This window comes from Pan paniscus, chromosome 19, assembly GCF_029289425.2.
Source record: "Pan paniscus chromosome 19, NHGRI_mPanPan1-v2.0_pri, whole genome shotgun sequence".
Classification (NCBI taxonomy): Eukaryota; Metazoa; Chordata; class Mammalia; order Primates; family Hominidae; genus Pan; species Pan paniscus.
This window is the reverse complement of record NC_073268.2, coordinates 18,436,393-18,457,397: the sequence shown is the minus strand read 5'-3', so window position 1 is coordinate 18,457,397 and position 21,005 is coordinate 18,436,393. Positions and strand designations below refer to the sequence as shown.

General features: G+C 45.4%; 1 protein-coding gene across 10 annotated transcripts in view; it reads right to left on the bottom strand.

Annotated features, from left to right (window-relative positions):
• ARL17A (ADP ribosylation factor like GTPase 17A) overlaps window positions 1-20,517 on the bottom strand; it is a 66,783-nt gene extending 46,266 nt beyond the window's left edge. For 7 of the 10 annotated variants that reach the window (XM_063598980.1, XM_063598981.1, XM_063598979.1 and 4 more), the window contains exons 1-3: window positions 20,270-20,517; window positions 16,525-16,689; window positions 11,025-11,135 (exon numbers count right to left, since the gene is read on the bottom strand). In XM_063598980.1, the coding sequence (XP_063455050.1) occupies window positions 11,025-11,135; window positions 16,525-16,672 (259 nt within the window). In that variant the 5' untranslated portion in view covers window positions 16,673-16,689; window positions 20,270-20,517. The remainder of the gene's footprint in view (window positions 1-11,024; window positions 11,136-16,524; window positions 16,690-20,269) is intronic. The other 3 variants (XM_063598982.1, XM_055101436.2, XM_034941602.3) reach the window with 2 other exon arrangements.
• Between the last annotated feature and the right edge of the window lie 488 nt (window positions 20,518-21,005).

The following is a 21,005-nucleotide window of genomic DNA, read 5'->3' as shown; positions in this document are numbered from 1 at the left end:
GCAGCGGCTGCACCAGAGAAGGCCCTCTGGGTGAAGGTGGGAGCGCACGGGGGCCCGCGGAACCACCTAAGGCGACTTCAGACGTGGGCTCGGAACTGGCAGCCTTTCGTTTCTGCTTCATTCCAAGGTCAGAGCAAGCCACGTGGGCAAACCCAAAGCCAGGGGGCAGGAAAGTATCCTCCACCCACAACGAAACCATGGCAAGCGGTGGATGCAGGTACGGCCAATAGTCTATCTATCCCGGTGAGTGAGGAGACCTGCTTTGAGGGTTGCACAACCTGGATCTGATTTTACACTGGTGTCTGTCACTATGAAGACTCCACCATGGGTCGCCATCAGGTCAGGGACCCTGACAAGGCAAGAACTGCATCTTCCTCTGCACACAGCTCTGCTCCCTCCCCCGCCATGCCTAACACCAAGCCCAGCCCTGAGGGATGACTCAGGAATATTACTGAGAGCATTTTAGGCCATTCCTTCATTATCCCCATGTGACTTGTTATGAAATATAGACTGACTTCCTGAAGATCAGCACATAGTGCTAAGTATCTGGCTTGTAATCTGTAGAGACTCTGCCATTTGGAGCTGGGATCTGTCCCCAGAGCTGTCAGACACCAAATCCCGTATCTACTGCCACCCAAAGGGACCTTCAGAAGAAAGGGGTTATACAGGGTCAAACACCAAGGCAGGTTAGTGAAATTTCTGTGGAGGCCATTTAAAGCTGGAGTCTCACCACCTGAACTGCCCTCAGAGGAAGGCTGTCTAGGGCACAAACCTAGTCAGGGGTCCACATGGACTTAAGGACAATTTTTTTTTTTTTTTTTTTTTTTTTTTTTGAGACAGTCTCATTCTGTCATCAAGGCTCGAGTGCAGTGGTGTGAACTCAGCTCACTGCAAGTCTCAACCTCCTGGGCTCAGGTGATCCTCCCACCTCAGCCTCCCGAGTAGCGGGAACCACAGGCTCGTGCCACGATGCCCAATTAATTTTCTTTTAAATTTTTTGTAGAGATGAGGTCTCCCCGTGTTGCTCAGTCTAATCTTGAACTCCTGGACTCAAACAATCCTCCTGCCTCTGCTCCTCAAAGTCCTGGGACTACAGGTGTGAGCCAACGCACCTGGCCTCTTAAGAATAATTTTAAAAACAATGAGGTTCACCGTCAGAGCCCCTGCTGCTCTACCAAGTCCCTTGGCCCCTCTCAACAGGGCAAAAACAAGATGAGCCCCAGATGTTCTGCTTAATGACCACCTTTCCCAGGAGACTTTGCTCTTTAAAGGAGAACCACTTAGAGATATGAGCAACCTTAAAGAATGCCACCAGCACTAGTGAATGCCAGGCACGGGCCACGTGGGTGGAGAGTATATTTTAGGGCAGTCACTCATGGTAAATTATTTCCACCAGCCCCTAGAAGTGACTATTCAATGTCCAACTATGTCAGGCCCAGGCTAATAAAAGTAGAGGCATGAGGAACCTAGGGTTGTTCTGAAGTGCCTTGATTATGGTATATGTGGAAGATTTTAGAGCTTGTTGTAAAAAGTGATGACCCATGGCCCCCCAGGCTGGGTCTGGGATTGCCTTTGTGGATTACAAGAGGATATTATGCAGCAGTTTTTAAAAATGAGGCAGACTGGGACAATCTATCTCCAAGATGCATAGGTGCTGTTAAGGGAACAAAGCAAGATTTAATAGGGCGTGTATAGTATGCTACTGTGCGCTGTGCGTTATCTGTACAGAACTGTGAGGTCTGATACAGTAGCCACTAGCCACATATGGCTATTTACATATAAATTTAGGTTGGCCACAGTGGCTCATGCCTGTAATCCTAGCACTTTGGGAGGCCAAGTGGGAGGATAGCTTGAGGCCAATAGTTCAAGAACACCCTGGGCAACACAGTGAAACCCCTTTTCTACAAAAAATTTATTTATTTATTTATTTTTATTTTTTTTGAGACGGGTCTCACTCTGTCACCCAGGCTGGAGTGCAGTGGCGCAGTCTCAGCTTATTACAACATCTGCCTCCTGGGTTCAAGCGATTATCGTGCCTCAGCCTCCAAGTAGCTGGGACTACAGGCACGCACCACCATACCCAGCAAATTTTTGTATTTTTGGTAGAGACAAGGTTTTGCCATGTTGGCCAGGCTGGTCTCGAACTCCTGACCTCAGGTGATCTGCCCGCCTCAGCCTCCCAAAGTGCTGAGATTACAGGCATGAGCCACTGCACCCAGGCAAAAAATTTAAAATTGTAAAAATCAGCCAAACATGGTGGCATTCATCTGTAGTCCCAGCAACTTAGGAGGCTGAGGTGGGAGGATTTCTTGAATCCAGGAGGTCAAGGTTGCAGTGACCTATGACTGCACCACTGCACTCCAGCCTGGACAACAGAGTGAGGCCCTGTCTCAAAAAATAAATAAATAGGAGTTTGAGGCCATGTTCACACATCACTGCAGTCCAGTCTGGTAAACAGAGCAAGACGCTGAGTCTTTAAAAAAAAAAAAATTTTTTTTTTAAAGTCAGCTCCTAAGACACACTAGCCACATATCAAGTGCTCAACTGCCCCGTGTGGCTAATGGCTACCAAACTGGGCAGCACAGGCAACTGTTTTCATCACTGAAGTTCTGTTGGACAAGAATACCTCTGGAAGCACACACGAGAAACTGGTAATGGTGGTTGCCTTCGGGGAGGGAAACTGGGAGAGTGCAGGGCTGTATGCCCTTTTGTACCTCTTGAATTTCATATCATGCATTTGTACTAGGTGTTTACAAATTATTTTAAAAACATACTGGGAATTAGGAATCCCCATGTGGAATCACTGCAGTGGGACACTGATTCCCAAAAAATTACTTTGCAATTTGCCTAAAACAAATTAAGCTAATAGCTGTCATGATTTCATATTAATATTTTTTCACAGCTTAGAGTTTTTTTAGCTCCTGTTGCTATCTCTCTGCTCTTATGAGCTCACAGGGTGACAAAGTGAATTAGTAAGTAGCAGGAGAACGTTAAAGGAAAAACTCCTGGGCAACAGGGCAAAACGCCGGCTCTACAGAAAATACAAAACATTAGCCAGGCATGGTGGCATGCACCTGTGGTCTTAGCGACTTGGGAGGCTGAGGTGGGAGGATCACTTCAGCCCGGAAGGCGGTAACTCAATCCCAGCAGAATCCCAGGGAGCGAAGGTGGCTCATCCCGAAGGAAAAACAAGAAGGAAATTCTATTACCAGAAGACAAAGGGATGAAATGAGGGATGGAGAATCAAAGACTGAAGCTACTAGGGTTTGTTTTTATTAATATTTAATTTTTTCAGAGGCGAGGGTCTCACTATGTTGCCCAGGCTGGTCTTGAACTCCTGGCCTCAAGCAATCCTCCTGCCTGAGCCTTCCGAGTTGTTGGGATTACAGATACGAGCCACTGCATCCAACTTTGGTTCTTGTTTGTTTGTTTGGTTTTGTTTTGTTTTGTTGACAGAGTTTTGCTGTGCCACCCAGGCTGGAGTGCAGTGAATCAGCCTCGGCTCACTGCAGCCTTGACCTTCTGGCCTCAAGTGATCCTCCCCCCTCAGCGCCACCCCCCACTGCCCTCCAATATCTGGGACTACAGGTGCGCGTGACTGCGCACAGCTAATTTTTAAATTTTTTGTAGAGATAGGGTTTCGCTATGTGGCTCAGGCTGGTCTCCAACTCCTGGACTAAGCGATCTGCCTGCCTTGGCCACCTCCCAAAGTGTGAGCCACCGCGCCCACCCATTGAACATTGAAGCTAGACTGGGCAAACCCTTAAGCCTAAACCAGTAACAGTTTTTCACAAGTTCATAGATGTTACTGTGGTGAATAACACACAAATTCATTTAAAAGCATGTGTGTCCGCATAGTAATTTTTGGTCCTTATTTTTATTTTTATTTTTCAGTTAATGGATATTAAAGATACAACTTTATTTTCTTTTTTTTGAGACAGGGTCTCACTCTGTCGCCCAGGCTGGAGTGCAGTGGCATGATCAGAGCTCATTGCAACCTCCACCTCCTGGGTTCAAGAGATTCTCCTCCCTCAGCTTCCTGAGTAGCTGGGATTGCAGGTACATGCAACCACACCTGGCTAATTTTTGTACTTTTTGTAGAGACAGGGTTTTACCATGTTGCTCAGGCTGGTTTTGAACTCCTGAGCTCAAGTGATCCACCTGCCTCGGCCTCCCAAACTGCTGGGATTACACACGTGAGCCACCACACCCGGCCTAAAGATATAATTTCTATCATGAGGAGGTCCAAGAACTATTCTCTTTTTCTTTTTTTAATGTTAGAAAGGGATTCTTAACTGAGTATGTGCTGCAGCAGAGGGAGGGGAAATTAAGCAAGAAGAGAAGGGAGCCAGGAAATAAAGGCCCCAACCCAGGAAGCAGTTAAGCAAAGTTCCAGGATGACCACATGTGACAAGTTTAGGGGATAACTTGAGCACATGGAGGACAGAACTTGGAGAGGGCACTGTGGGCCTGGGCGCCACCTGCTCCGCCAGAGCACTGGAAGAGAATGAGGGCACAATAATGGCAGATGGCACTGAAAGAAAAGGAGAGCTTGAGGCACCCTTGGGGGAAGCAGCCATCATCAGAGTGTATTTTATTTTTATTTTATTATATTTTGAGATAGAGTCTCACTCTGCTGCCCAGGCTGGAGTGCAGTGGCATGATCTCGGCTCACTGCAACCTCCACCTCCCAGGTTCAAGTGATTCTCTGCCTCAGCCTCCCAAGTAGCTGAGACTACAGGGGGGCACCACCACACCCGGCTAATTTTTGTATTTTTAGTAGAGATGGGGTTTCTCCATGTTGGCCAGGTTGGTCTTGAACTCCCGACCTCAGGTGATCTGCCCACCTTGGCCTCCCAAAGTGCTGGGATTACAGGCGTGAGCCACCATGCCTGACCTCACAGCACATTATTAAGCTCTGTGGTGAATAATATTTATATAGTCACAATTCTGTAAACACTGTTAATTTTCTACAAATTGTGGCATAACCAAACCTCAAGAATGGACAGGGCTGGGGTGTAAAAGAGCTAAGTCCTTGCCAGGTTTACTAGGAAGGCAACAGACAGTGTCTAAAACTATGAGACAGCTGGGCGTGGTGGCTCACGCCTGTAATCCCAGCACTTTGGGAGGCCAAGGGGGGTGGATCACGTGAGGTCAGGAGTTTGAGATCAGCCTTGACAACATGGTGAAACTCCGCGTCTACTAAAAATATCAAATTAGCTGGGCATGGTGGCAGGTGCCTGTAATCCCAGCTAGTAGGGAGGCTGAGGCAGGAGCATTGCTTGAACCCAGGAGGCGGAGGTTGCAGTGAGCCAAGATGGCACCATGCATAGGTTTTATGCCAATACTACACCATTTTATATTAAAGCCTTGAATATCCAAGGATTTTGGTATCTATGGGAGGTCCTGGAACTAATCCCCCACAGATACCAAAGGATGAGTATACACCTTTTCTTACTTTTGAATTTTGAACCAGACAGATACGCTGCAATTCAACAAAGTAAAATAACTGAACCTATAATCAAGGAGAAAAATATTTATCCCTAATAACTAATGGACCATCTTACGCCGTCTATAAAAATATCAATTAAGAAATCACGGCCGGGCACGGTGGCTCACGTCTGTAATCCCAGCACTTTGGGAGGCCGAGGCGGGCAAATCACTTGAGGTCAGGAGTTTAAGACTAGCCTGGCAAACGTGGTGAAACCCCATCTCTACTGAAAATATAAAAAAATTAGCCAGGCATGGTGACGGGCACCTGTAATCCCAGCTACTCGGGAGGCTGAGGCAGGAGAATTGCTTGACCCAGGAGGTGGAGGTTGCAGTGAGCTGAGATCACACCACTTCACCCCAGCCTGGGTGACAGCAAGACTCCGTCTCAAAAAACAACAACAACAACAACAAAAAACGCGGTGATACACGCCTATAATCCCAGCACTTTGGGAGGCCAAGGCGGGCGGATCACAAGGTCAAGAGATCTAAGACCATCCTGGCCAACATGGTAAAACCCCGTCTCTACTAAAAATACAAAAGTTAGCTGGGCATGGCGCGCACCTGTAGTCCCAGCTACTTGGGCGGCTGAAGCAGGAGAATCGCTTGAACCTGGGAGGTGGAGGTTGCAGTGAGCCGAGATTGCGCCACTGCACTCCAGCCTGGCGACAAAGCAAGACTCCGTCTCAAAAAAATAAAAATAAAATGAAATAAAAAAGAAATCCGAAACTGTTCAAATTCCAATCTATACAAGTGAAACCTACATAGTTAAATGTCTTAATAGAGAGCTAAAAGCATTAAGTTCTGTCATACTCAACATACTGATGAAAAAAATTTAAACTAAAAGACAGCCTGATCTTTAGAAACTGGCAGAAAAAATAGGGGCTGCATCCAAGACCACTCACAGCAAGTCCATTCTTCCAACAGCTCCCAATTGCTATTTTATGAAAAGTCCAAATTTCCCACCCCAAGGTCCTAGAGTACAGCCAGCTCCCTACCATCAAAAACAATAGCTACCAAAACTCAGTAAAATTAGGCTTGTTATGAAGAGAAGATTGAAGAAATAAAGGTATTTATTTCATCTTGGTATTTGAATGTGAAAACTCCCAGTAGGGTAAGAAAAAAGAATTCTGCCAGAGAAATGATGAAGTGAAACCTCAAACAATTTGGGCTTTTGAGTGCCTACTGTCATCCAGCCACGAAATGAAGCATTTTACATAAGTAATTTAAGCCCAATGATGCAGGCAGTAAGTATTATCTCCATTTTAAGATGAGGAAATTGAGACAGACGAGATTACCTAACTCTCTCAAGGTTTCACCACAGAGCTGTGGTTCAAACCCATGTGTTCTAGTTTTATTACAGTTAAGAAACTGCAAGAGTTTGCCAATTTGTCAAGTGCCAGTCCAAGATAAATGGACACTCTGAGTATCAAAAAAATACATAATCTGCAGATCAAAACACGAAGATACAAACATCTAAGAGTCACCATGGAAGTTGTGGGGCATCCAGTGGTTTTTCTGAAAATCCATGAAAGAAAAGAATAAAGCATTTTTCCAGCCTTTCTTCTACAAACTATATTTCAGGGAAACCAAATATTTGATGAGGGAATTCTTTGTTTAGAAGGATTTTAGCTAATAAATGCAGAGGAATAACAAGATTTAGGAGGGGGGAAAAATCACCATTTTGTGACTTCTAATAAAATAATGGGTCTAGGCAACAGTTTTCAATGGATGCTAAAACGATTAGGTGAAAAGTTAATGGAGAATTTTAATTCAGGGGAATTAGGCCGATACCATCTGAAACCATTTGGCATCATTAAAAATGTGACAACCTGGTGGCTGCCAGGGAGGAAGGGGAGAGGGTGGAGGAAGAACAGAAGTTATAGTTTATGGGTACAAAGTTTTGGTTTTACAAGATGAAAATAGTTATAGAAATGAATGGTGGTGATGGTTGCAGAATATTATGACTGACTATACACTTAAAAATGTTTAAGATAGAGCTGGGTGCAGTGTTGCACACCTGTAGTCCCAGTTATGCAGGAGGCTGAGGTAGGAGAACCACTTGAGCCCATGAGTTCGAGACCAGTCTGAGTAACATATAGAGACCTCATCTCACAAAAACATCACTACCACAAAACAAAACAAAACAAATTGTTAAGATGCTAAATTTTAAGTTATGTGTATTTTACCACAATAAAAAAAAAAATGAGGCCGGGTGCAGTGGCTCATGCCTGTAATCCCAGCACCTTGGGAGGCCCAGGCGGGTGGACCACAAGGTCAGGAGTTCGAGACTGGCCTGGCCAATATGGTGAAACCCTGTCTCTACTAAAAATACAAAAAAACTAGCTGGACGTGGTGGTTCATGCCTATAGTCCCAGCTACTCGGGAGGCTAAGGCAGGAGAATCACTTGAACCCAGGAGGCTGGGGTTGCAGTGAGCCGAGACTGCACCACTGCACTCCAGCCTGGCCAATAGAGGGAGACTCCGTCTCAAAAAAAAAAAAAAAAGAAAACATAGTTACCCATCAATTCCACTTCTAGGCATATACCCAAAGAACTCAAAGCAGGGACTCAAACAGATACTTGGACATTAATCTTCATAGCAACACTATTCATAATAGACAAAAAGCAGAAGCAACTCAAGAGTCCATCGATAGATGAATGGATAAACAAAATGTGGTATATCCATAAAATAGAATATCATTCAGCCATAAAAGGAATTAAGTTCTGATACATACTACAGCATAGATGAACCTTGAAAACATTGTACTAAGTGAAAGAGGCCAGGCAGCTAAAGTTCCAAAGACTAATATACAATTCCACTGAATAGGCAAATTCATAGACAGAGGATAGAATAAAGGCTAATGAGGGGTGGGGGAGAAGAGAATGGGCAGTTATTGCTAATGGATACAAAGTTTCTGTTGGGGATGATGAAAAAATTGTGGAACTGGACAGCGGTGATGGTTGTAAAACACGGTGAATGTACTTTATGCCACTGAATTGTACACTTAAGAATAAACTTGTAAATTTTATATTATATATACTTTGCCACAATAAAAATTTTTTAAAAAATGTCTAAGTGTGACAACCGAACTTCTGTGTTAGGATAGGAAGAATACTTATGAAGTATTCTTGCCCCTGAAATGAACCAAAATCTAATCAAGTCTCTAGAATAAACAACCAGTTCACAGGAAATCCACAGATAGCCAAGCAAGTTAGATGGCACCATATTAAAGTAATCAGCCAAATCCAGAATGTGGAATAAGCAGTTAAAAAAAAAAAAAAGGGGGGAGGCCAGGCGAGGTGGCTCACACTATGGTCTCAGCACTTTGGGAGGCCAAGGTGGGCAGATGCTTGAGCCCAGGAGTTTGAGACCAGATTGGGCAACATGGTGAAAATCCATCTCTATAAAAAGTACAAAAAAATTCACTAGGTGTGATGGTATGCACCTGTGGTCCCAGCTACCTGGGAGGCTGAAGTCAGACAATCGCTTGACTCCAGGAGGCAGAGGTTACAGTGAGCCAAGATTGTGCCACTGCACGAGACCCTGTCTCAAAAAAAAAAAAAAAAAAAAGGAAAAAAAAAGGCATAGAAAAAGAACAACTGCTGTAGAATAAAAGACTAAAGAGGCAAAACAACAAAATGCACTGTGCGAACTTTGATCCAGATGCAAACAAAGCAGATGTAGAAAAGATGTAGAAAGGATACTTTTTTTTCTCTTTTTTTTTTTTTTGAGATGGAGTCTCGCCCTGTCGCCCAGGCTGGGGTGCAATGGCGCAATCTCGGCTCACTGCAACCTCCGCCTCCTGGGTTCAAGAGAATCTCCTGTCTCAGCCTCCCGAGTAGCTGGGATTACAGGCATGCACCACCACGCCTGGCTAATTTTTTTTGCATATTTTTAGTAGAGACAGGGTTTCACCATGTTGGCCAGGCTGGTCTCCAACTCCTGACCTCAGGTGATCCACCAGCCTTGGCTTCCCAAAGTGCTGGGATTACAGGTGTAAGCCACCACACTCAGCCAGGATACATTTGATACAACTGGAGAAATTAGAATAAGGACTAGGTGCTAGATATTAAAGAATTATTATTAATTTTGGAGATGTTATAATAGCATGAAGATTTTATATATATATATATGCCTTATCAGTTGGAAATGAACACTAAAGGACATATGAATAAAAGGCATCATGTCTGGGATGGGCAAAACGCTTATAACTGTTGAGGCTTGGTGATGGGTACATGGGGGTTCGTTATGTTATCCTCTCTGTCTTTGTATTTGTTTTAGATTTTCCACTAAAAAAGTTAAAAAAAATAAATGCACTACTTTGAGAAAAAACATTCTAAAATCTATAGCCTGGAAAAGATAACTGCAAATAGAGTTAATTGCCAAAGGTAACAGCTGAAACAATGATATAAAATATAAAGGGACAGTCGACTTGGGTATTTGGTCTGGAAAGACTGACGAATATGTAAGTCTTTACTATCAAGTACATGCAGGAGAATCTTCAAAACAAACAGACTCCAAATAAATTCTAAAATGAGAAATTTGTAGATTCCATATGGTTAATATTTTACATGAAAATCGGGGTGTAAAAACTATAGTCAGCCCTCTGTATCCACAGATTCAACCCACCTTGAACCAAAAATATTAAAAAGTAATAACGCAGGCCGGACACGGTGGCTCACGCCTATAATCCCAGAACTTTGGGAGGCCGAGGCGGGTGGATCACCTGAGGTCAGGAGTTCGAGACCAGCCTGACCAACATGGAGAAACCCCGTCTCTACTAAAAATACAAAATTAGCCGGGCGTGGTGGTGCATGCCTGTAATCCCAGCTACTCAGGAGGCTGAGGCAGGAGAACCACTTGAACCCGGGAGGCGGAGGTTGTGGTGAGCCGAGATCACGCCATTACACTCCAGCCTAGGCAACAAGAGTGAAACTCCATCTCAAAAAATAAATAAATAAGTAAATAAATAAAAATAATAACGCAACAGTAAAAAAAAAAATACAAATAAACAATACAGTCTAACTATATAGCATTTACATGCTAGTAGACATAAGAAGTAATCTAGTAGTGATTTAAAGTAGACAGGGGGGCTGGGCACAGTGGCTCACGCCTATAAGCCCAGCACTTTGGGAGGCCAAGGTGAGCGAATCACCTGAGATCAGAAGTTCGAGACCAGCCTGACCAACATGGTGAAACCCCATCTCTACTAAAAATACAAAAATTGGCCAGGCGTGGTGGTGCATGCCTGTAACCCCAGCTACTTGGGAGGCTGAGGCAGAAGAACCACTTGAACCTGGGAGGCGGAGGTTGCAGGGAGGCAAGATCACACCACTGCACTCCAGCCTGGGCAACAGGGCAAGACTCTGTCTCACAAAAGAAACCTCCCCAGTAAGTATAAAGAGACCCTAAGAGAGGAAATGGCTGACACTGTAAATAGAGCAGAGCACCAGAAGGTATCACTTCAAGCATCCGTCTTTAGAGACATTTCACAGAAACAGTATCGAGGCTACAAACCGAATAATCTTTACCTTTTGTGTTCTGGAAAAAATGCTGCCACAGAGGTCTGATTCTGAAGTGGCTGCCAACATCCCAGACAGCGAAGGTGTTATTTTTATATTCTACTGTCTCCACACAGAAACCTAAATGAAACATGGGGAAAACATTTAATTATGATTTGTGCTGGTCGAACAATTCAAAATAATTTCAACATGCGGATAGTACTTTTAATTTACAAAGCAGCCTGCTAGTCAAAGATCTATAGCCTTCAAAGAGAATGTGCTGGCCCCCTCGCCCATTCATCACGACAGGTGTCTCAAACCTTCTCTACTCTCCAATCTCTAGCCACGCACCTGCCCTTTCTCTCAGCAGGAGACCATCACAGTGTACTTCAGAGCAGAGAAGCCACCAATGGGAATGACTTCCACTTCCACCATACAGTGTAAAAGCCAGTCTACATCTTTACCCATGCTTTTCTTCCTCCCTCTTGGAACAACAGAAGAAGGTAACTCTCTTCCACCAACTCCCTCCCTCTATGAGCCAGATCCACTCCACCCAGACTGTCTGGAACTTTTTACTATTCCTATTCTCTCCCATATCTGAATATCTCCAATCTGTTCACCTTGGCATGCTTAAGCCTTTTACATCTTTAAAAACAACAAAACAAACCTTTCCTTGATCCCCACATCTTCATCGCACTCTCTTCCTTCACATCTTCACCCTCTATTTGCTTTTTTTTTTTTAAGAGACAGGGCCTTGCTGTGTTGGCCAGGCTGGAGCACAGAGGTACAATCATAGCTCACTGCAGCCTCAAACTCCTGTGCTCAAGGGATCCTCCTGCCTCAGCCTCCCAAGCAGCTAGAACTATAAGCATGAGCCACCATACCTAGCTAAATTTAAAAAATTTTTTGTAGACACAGGGTCTCATTATGTTGCTCAGATTGGTCTAAAACTCCTGAGGTCAAGCAACCTGTCCACTAAGCTTTCTTTGGTCCTCTCACGCAACAGCACCTTAGCTCTGCTCCACCATTGGGTAGCTGGTTTTCACTAAGGTCAGCAGTGATCACCAGGTCAATAAATCTAACACAGGCCTTCTCAGTTCTTCCATAATTTGATCTTCTATCTGACACTACTGCTCACTCCCTCCTTGACACCCTTCCCCAGCTTCCCTTTTCCTTCTATCTCTATGGCTGTACTGTCTCAGTCTCCTTAGTGAACTCAGCCACGTTTAACTGATCCTGCAATGATGGAGTCGCCCTGGCTCTCACTGGCCCCATCCACTCTCCTCTTTCTGCACCCCTCCCTAGGCAATCTCACTCACTCCCACGACTTCACTCCTATCTCTGTACTAACTCTGAGATTTATATCCCCCAACCTAGCCCTCTCTCCTGAGCTTCAGGCTCATAATCTAACAGCTTTGGCAAATGTCTTCAAGGCCCCAAAACAAGGTGATCAGTCAAAAATGGAATTTAAGGTCCCTACCCCCAACCTCCTCCTCTGCTAGTTATCCCATCATTGACTTCGTTCCACAAGCTGATAGCCTGAGAGGTGCCCTGGAAACATCCGATGCTCGCACCCCTAGAACCCTACTACCACACCTTATCAATTCAACCCCTTCAACAACTAATAGTCACCCTAACCCAACAGACCATCATTTCTAGCCTCAATTCCTGAAACCATATAACTAATTTCACCTCAGCCACTCTCCCTCTCTCCATCCGATCACCATCTTCTAATCAAAGCAATAGCTTAAAAACACATAGTGTGGTCACGTCATTTCTCTACACATTTATGTTTGATTGGAATATTTTCAAACTTAAAAAAGAAAGAATAATCGCCCCAAAAAATAAAATTAAAAATTAAAAAAAAAAAAAGAAAGAATAGGCCGAGCACAGTAGCTCACACCTGTAACCCCAGCACTTTGGGAGGCTGAGGTGGGCAGATTGCTTTGAGCTCAGGAGTTTGAGACCAGCCTGGGCAACATGGTGAAACCCTGTCTCTACAAAAAAACACAAAGATTAGCCAGGCATTGGTGCCGTGTGCCTATAGTCCCAGCTACTTGGGAGGCTGAGACAGGAGAACTGCTTGAACTCGGGAAGCAAACATTGCAGTGAGCTGAGATCACGCCACCGCACCCCAGCCTGGATGACAGAATAACATCCAAGAAAGAAAAGAGGAAGAGAGAGACAGAGAGAGAGAGACGGAGATGGGAGGGGAGGGGAGGAAGGAAAGGACAGAAAAGGGAGGAAGGGAGGGAGGGAGGGAGGAAGGGAGGAAGGGAGGAAGGGAGGAAGGGAGGAAGGGAGGAAGGGAGGAAGGGAGGAAGGGAGGGAGGGAGGAAGGGAGGAAGGAAGGAAGGAAGGAAGGAAGGAAGGAAGGAAAGGAAAAGAAGGAAAGATGTCCCCTTAGCAGCTTCCCACGCCCAAATCCCAAACATGACTGTCAAGACCCAAGCAAGCTGGGTCTGCTCACCTTCCAAACCTCAATTCTAGTCATGCCTTATTTTAGTGAGGGACACTCGTTACATTGCAACAATCTAAATTCTTGCTAAATAAATAAATACAATGCCATTCCAATCCTATAATGATGGTAGGGGCAGGGGCAGGAAACTTAGCAAAATTATCTAAAATTTAACCTGGAGAAATAAACAAGTAAGCATAACCAGGAAATCTCTGAAAATGAGTAATGAATTATTTTTAAGGATATGCCAAGCCCTAGTAACACTTGAATAGAGTTCAAATATAAATGCAACAGGTAGTTGCCCAGAAAAAGACACACATACCAGTGAGAATTTAGTATGTAACAAAGAAGGCATTTCAAATCAGCATGGAAAAATTATTCAATAAATGACATTGAACAACTGTCTACCCCAGCACCTTCCAATACATAGTCACTAGCCATTTGTGACTATTTGTTTATGTTTTTGTTTTATTTTGTTTTGTTTTTGAGACAGAGTCTCGCTCTTGTCACCTAGGCTGGAGCGTATGGTGCGATCTCGGCTCACTGAAACCTCCGCCTCCCGGATTCAAGTGATTCTGCTGCCTCAGCCTCCCAAGTAGCTGGGATTACAGGCGCCTGCCACCACGCCCATTTTGCAATTTTAGTAGAGATGGGGTTTCACCATGTTGGCCAGGCTGGTCTCGAACTCCTGACCTCAGGTAACCCGCCTGCCTCAGCCTCCCAAAGTGCTGAGATTACAGGTGTGAGCCACCATGCCCGGCCTATTTATTTATTTTTTGAGACACAGTCTTGCTCTGTAACCTAGGTTGAAGTGCAATGGTGCAATATCAGCTCACTGCAACCTGTGCCTCCCGGGCTCAAGTGATTCTCCTGCCTTAACCTCCCGAGTAGCTGGGATTACAGGTGCATGCCACTACTAATTTTTGTATTTTTAGTAGATATGGGGTTTCACCACGTTGGCCAGGCTGATCTCGAACTCCTGGTCTCAAGTGATCTTCCCACCTCAACCTCCCGAAGTGCTGGGATTATAGGCATAAGCCACTGCGCCTGGCAACGTGGCTATTTAAACTTAAAGTTAAAATCAAAAATCAATAAATAAATAAAAATAAATAAAAATAAACTTAAAGTTAAATACAATTAAAAGTTCAGTTCCCGGCTGGACACAGTGGCTCATGCCTGTAATCCCAACACTCTGGGGGGCCAAGGTGGACAGATCACCTGAGGTCAGGAGTTTGAGACCAGCCTGGCCAACAGGGTAAAACTCCGTCTCCACTAATAATACAAAAATTAGCCGGGTGTGGTGGCGTGCACCTGTAATCCCAGCTTCTCAGGATGCTGAGGCAGAAGAATGACTTGAACCCAGGAGGCAGTTGTTGCAGTGATCTGAGATCGCGCCACTGCACTCCAGCCTGGGTGACAGAGCAAGATTCCATCTCAAAAAACAAAAAAGTTCAGTTCCTCAGTTGCATTAGCCACATTTCAAGCACATGCACAGTCACATGGCTATTGGCTACGACACTAAACAGCACAGACACAGAACATTTTAATCACTGCAGAAAGTGCCTCCTGGGCAGCACTGGCTTATCCATTTGAAAAATTTAACCAAATTACTACCTTACACACAACCATCTCATAACTCGAACATTCTCCTCAGTTTCCCACTCCTCAATCGATGCAATCTCTGCAGCTACTGCCCAAGTTGAAAGTTGATCATTTGGAGACAGGGTGCGGTGGCTCACGCCTGTAATCCCAGCACTTAGCCGGGCAGATCATTTGAGGTCAGGAGTTCCAGACCAGCCTGCCCAACATGGTGAAACCCTGTCTCTACCACAAATACAAAAATTAGGCTTGCATGGTGGTGAACGTCTGTAATTCCAGCTACTCAGGAGGCTGAGGCATGAGAATCGCCTGAACCCAGGAGGCGGATGTTGTAGTGAGCCGAGATCGCGCCACTGTACTTCAGCCTGGGGTGACAGAGCGAGACTCCATCTCAAAAAAAAAAAAGAAAGTTGATCATTTGAGTCCTGTGCCTAATTCAATATTCAGAACAGAACAGTAGTAATGTTCACATGCCACCTGTGGGGTGTATCCTCAGTCAGAAGTTTGGATCTAGAGGCAGTTCACAAGGCAAAGATTCAGTTCTGTCAAAACTCGCTTTGTAAATCTCTTAACAAGCCCATAAAACACAGTGCTGGTTCACAGTAAGAGCAGTGCAGCCAGCTTGTCTATTTCTCTAGCTGGACATCATCTCAAGCAGTTGGTTTGAGCCAGAGTGAAGAAAAGAAATCACACTCCATCTCTAAGCACTGGGAGCGTACTTGGTGTAGAGAGCTGAGATGCTGCCACTAAGGAAGGCCAGCTGGAACAGAGGCTGACTGAGGAGGCACCAGCAGATTCCCAGCTCCCACCTCAGCCTTCTGCTGGGACACTAGCTGCGAGGAATGGGGGGCAGAACTACCCTCCCTGTTTTGCCCATTATCTTTTTCTTTTTTGTCAAGCAGATGGGGTTAAATTTGCTTAGCCTCCATGTGTTCACATGTCTCCCTTGTGAACCTAAGAATGCGCAAGCCACTAGAAAAGGATACATAACCTGGCCAGGTGCGGAGGCTCATGCCTGTAATCCCAGCACTTTGGGAAACCATGGCGGGAGGATCGCTTGAGCCCAGGAGTTCAAGACCAGCCTAGGCAACATGGCAAAACCCCGTCTCTACTAAAAATACAAAAATTAGCTGGGCATGCTGGTGCACGCCTGTAGTTCCAGCTACTCAGGAGGGAGATGGAAGGATCACTTGAGTCCAGGAAGTTGAGACTGCAGTAAGCAGAGATGTACCACTGCACTCCAGCCTGGGTGACAGAGTCAAAAAAAAGAGAAAAGGATATATAATATAACCTGGTTTTTGGCCTCTAAAAATGTATGCTCATGGAGTAGACAAGATTTTTAAAAAGAATTATTCAATAACATAAGAAGCATGTAAAAATAAAACATATTTCTCTGGTGAAACAGAACTTTAAAAATATATATAACATACTAAATTGTAAACTGGAATTGCCACAGGTCTTTCATTAACTTACCTACTGTAGGGACGGCAGGCACAGTCTCCCCCAGCTTCAATTTATACAAGATGGTGGTTTTTCCAGCTGTATCCAAACTCAATATAAGAATCCGCATCTTTTTTTTCCCAAGTAGACTTTTAAAGAGCTTTTCAAAAATGTTTCCCATTGTAATTTAATCGAATTCTGTAACATGACAAGAAAAGCAAGCCAAATAATTGTTCTCTGCAGAGATATAGAAGCAACACGCAGAAAATACAAGTGTCAATTAGAAATGGCTCCCAGGAAAAATTCAACAATTTTAGGTACACTTTGGCCAATGAGTAGTGAGTCTTGTCTTCAAAGGGAAACTCAACTAAACCTTTCCATGCCTTACCAGAAAATTCTATTTTCCACTGCAGCATCCAAGTGGGATATGCAACATAGCCTCAGCACTGCTATGACAGTGGCAGCCTTTAGTCATTTAGTACAGAAGTACAAGGCCAGGCACGGTAGCTCACGCCTGTAATCCCAGCACTTTGGGAGGCCAAGGTGGGTGGATCACCTGAGGTCATGGGTTCAAGACCAGCCTGGCCAACATGGTGAAACCCCGTCTCTACTAAAAACACAAAAATAAGCTGGGCACGGTGGTCCACGCCTGTAGTACCAGCTACTCAGGATGCTAAGGCATAGGAATCGCTTGAACCTGGGGAGGCAGAGGTTGCAGTAAGCCAGGACCACGCCACTGCACTCTAGTCTGGGCAACAGAGCAAGACTGTCTCAAAAAATTAATTAATTAATTAATTAATTTTTTTAAAAAAACAGAAGTACAGAAGCAATGATACAACAAATACAACTATATCTCATTCTAAACTCTACTGAAATGAGAATTTATGAAACAGAGAAGCTGTTTATTTTATGCAATATAAAACAAAGTCTTTTTTTTTTTTTTTTTTTTTTTGAGACGGAGTCTTGCTCTGTCACCCAGGCTGGAGTGCAGTGGCGCGATCTCGGCTCACTGCAAGCTCCGCCTCCCGGGTTCACGCCATTCTCCTGCCTCAGCCTCCCGAGTAGCTGGGACTACAGGCGCCCGCTACCACGCCCGGCTAATTTTTTGTATTTTTAGTAGAGACGGGGTTTCACCGTATTAGCCAGGATGGTCTCGATCTCCTGACCTCGTGATCCGCCCGCCTCGGCCTCCCAAAGTGCTGGGATTACAGGCGTGAGCCACCGCGCCCGGCCAAAACAAAGTCTTTAAGACAGGTTAAACAACAATATCCCTTGGAAACGTAGTAGTTCCTTATGGCTAGCAGACACCTTGGAAATAACCTAAGAAATTTCAGAGGCAAAGAAATTCAGCGTTGGGAAGCTTCACTGCCAAGAGAGATAACTTGGCAGAGTTGAGGAGGCACCACAGCATCCAGTTTTCGTTTGAGTTTTTTGTTTTGTTTTGAGACAGGGTCTCGCTCTGTCACCCAGGCTGGAGTGCAGTGGCGCAATCACGGCTCACTGCAACCTCAACCTCCCCATCTCAAGCAATCCTCCCACCTCAGCCTCTGGAGCAGCTGCGACCACAGGCATACGCCACCTCGCTCAGCTAATTTTTGTATTTTTTGTGGAAATGAGGTCTCACTATATTTCCCAGGCTAATCTCGAACCCCTGGGCTCAAGTGATCTTCCCACCTCAGCCTCCCAAAGTGTGGGATTACAGGCGTGAGCTACCAGGCCCAGCCAGCATCCAGTGTTCTATTGCTGTAACTATCACCTTACTCTCAACCAGTTCTTAGAACTTTTTATTTAAGTATAATTTACATACAGATATAAACATACATGATAACTGTAAAGTTCAATACATTTTCATGAACCAAACACACCTATGTAACCAAATCAAGAAAAGATGATTTATCAGGCTGGGCACAGTGGCTCATGCCTGTAATCCCAACACTTTGGGAGACCAAGGTGGGCGGATCACCTGAGGTCAAGAGTTCGAGACCAGCCTGGCCAAAATGGTGAAACCCCGTCTCTACTAAAAATACAAAAATTAGCTAGGTGTAGTGGCGCACACCTGCAGTCCCAGCTACTCAGAAGGCTAAGGCACAAGAATCACTTGAACCTGGGAGGTGGAGGTTGAAGTGAGCCAAGATTGGGCCACTGAACTCCAGCCCAGGGCAACAGAGTGAGACTCCATCTCAAAAAAAAAAAAAAAAAAGATTATCAGACCAATTCTCCTTGTGCCTCCTCCCAGTCATCACTCCATAAAAGGTAATCACTATATTGACTTCTAACAGCATAAATGTTCAATATTTTATTTTTCAGTAGAAATCATGGTAGGTTATATAAAGTAAGTCAATAGTAAAGTCAGACTAACTTACAGAAATTTACAGTCTCTTTGAGATCAGCCTACTTGAAATGTGAGCTTGACATTCTAAGTAAAGACTTACAAGCAGTGCTGGGTCTACACCTCTAACTAAGCTCTTGGAAGTCTGTAAAGATCTTCAGACCAGGCAGGGTGGCTTACCCCTGTAATTCCAGCACTTTGGGAGGCTGAGGCAAGAGGGTCACTTTAGTTTTTGCTTACTGAGATAACAGAAGACAAGGGAGGATTGCTTTAGGCCAGGAGTACAAGACCAGCCTGGGCAACATAGCGAGACCCTGCCTCTATTTTTAAAAATAATAAAACAAAAAAAAAAAATTCAAAAAGAAAAAGACATACATCCTTGTTCCAGAGACTGTGATTTATTTTCTTTTTAAATTGCTAACCAAAGAAAGCTTTACTCCTGGGCAGGGGAGGAGGAAGACACAAGGAGGATAGCCAATCTCCCATTCATTCGGACTCTGGTAACCACAGAGCGGAGGTAACCAAATTCCACAGGCCTCACCGCTGAAATTCAACAGTGGCCAGCAGTAGCTTAATATCATGGATTACGCCCAAGTACACAACATTCCTTTCTAGGATGAGAGAAAGCGAGCACAGAATTTATCCTGTTCACAAATGTGGCGTAAGTGACCAAAGAATGATAAATGTTTTAATCATTCAAAGAAAGTCCATTATAGGTCTATAAAAGTCCAGTGCATTGCAGCACTCAAAATCTTGCCGGGCGACAAAACTAGAGATTCCTTTTCTTTGTTTCGAAAAACAAATCTCACAGATGAGGAGACTTTTCAGGAACATGCTGGGGGAGGGAAGGTACTTCCCGCTCAGATGCCCCTTGAGGCAGCTAGTCCCAATTCCCCCTGCCAACCGCACAGACACACCACCTTGACCTCCCTCTCCCTTCTCTTTCCTCTTATTGCTACTCATGTGCCCCAGGCGCCCGTGGTCCTGACACCCCTGCGCCGCTGGAGACCCCTCTGAGGTAAGATGGCTCCGACTACAGGGCCTTTTTGGCACGCTCAGTCTCCCAGCCCCAAGCGCCGAAAGTGCATTAGGGAGAAACGTCGGCACGACGTCAAGGGCGCGAACGAGCGTGGTGGCCCAGGTGAGCGTGCGCGGCAGCCAGGCACGCCCGGCTCCCTGGGAAGGACGCCCCTTTTTTGCCCCGGCTGCCAGGCCGCTCCTTCTCAACTTGTGCGCCCCTGGAAGAGCAAAGAGAGGGCCCTGCGTGGAACCTATGAAGCCTCCTTCGGTTCCTCGCTGCTCCGGCCCTAGAGAGGGCGAAGAAGGAACAGCGGAGCCCAATCCCTTTCCGAAAGCCACCGCCGCCCTCCAGTTTCTGGCCCGCAGACGAAGTGGAGATCCAGCCAGGTCTTGAGTGCTGCCGCCCCGTCCCTGCAGCCGGAGACTCACCTGTTGCCACTCGAGGTACCGCTACCTACATCACCGCCGACTCCGCGGCCTTTAGGATTTCAGCTCAGTTCAGCTAAACCACGACAGGCGTGGGGGCAGGAACAGCAACCAACCAATCACCCACCGCCTCCTGGAGCTTTTGCACCAATGAGCTCGAAGTTTTGTGAGTGACGACATATCTGGCCAATGCAAAGAAGAGTAAGGGCCTGGGAGGGAGGGAGCGCCGTAGGCGACGCCATGAAGCTCTGGCAATACCATGTTCATCTTCAAATCACAGTTAAATGAATTCTGGTGAGACACGCCCACGTCCCCCACCCCCGATGCCATGTGCGACCAATCAGAAAAGCAAAAGGATTGTCTATTTGCACGGCCAATCAGCTGGGAAAATCGCCGAGGTTTGAGCTAACCTCGGAGCGTTCACACCAACCGGGAGGGGACATGTGGGCCGGGCCAAGTTAATAGTGCCATGGAAGGAAATTTACCGCGGTTGAGTTAAACGTAGACATTAGTTTGGGGCGGTGTTCCGCGTAGGAAATACCACACACTGACACTGAAATTAGGCATAAGGAAGTTTTCCTATTCCGCCTGAGGCTAGACTGCCCTCCCACCTCTACACAGATTTTCAAGTTGGGGAAAATACTGGCCACCCGCACCTCGTTAAGACGTCGCAGAACCAGTCCTCGTTTCCGAGAAATGCTTTCTATAGTCAGTTCCCTAAATGCTCAACTTGTTAGCT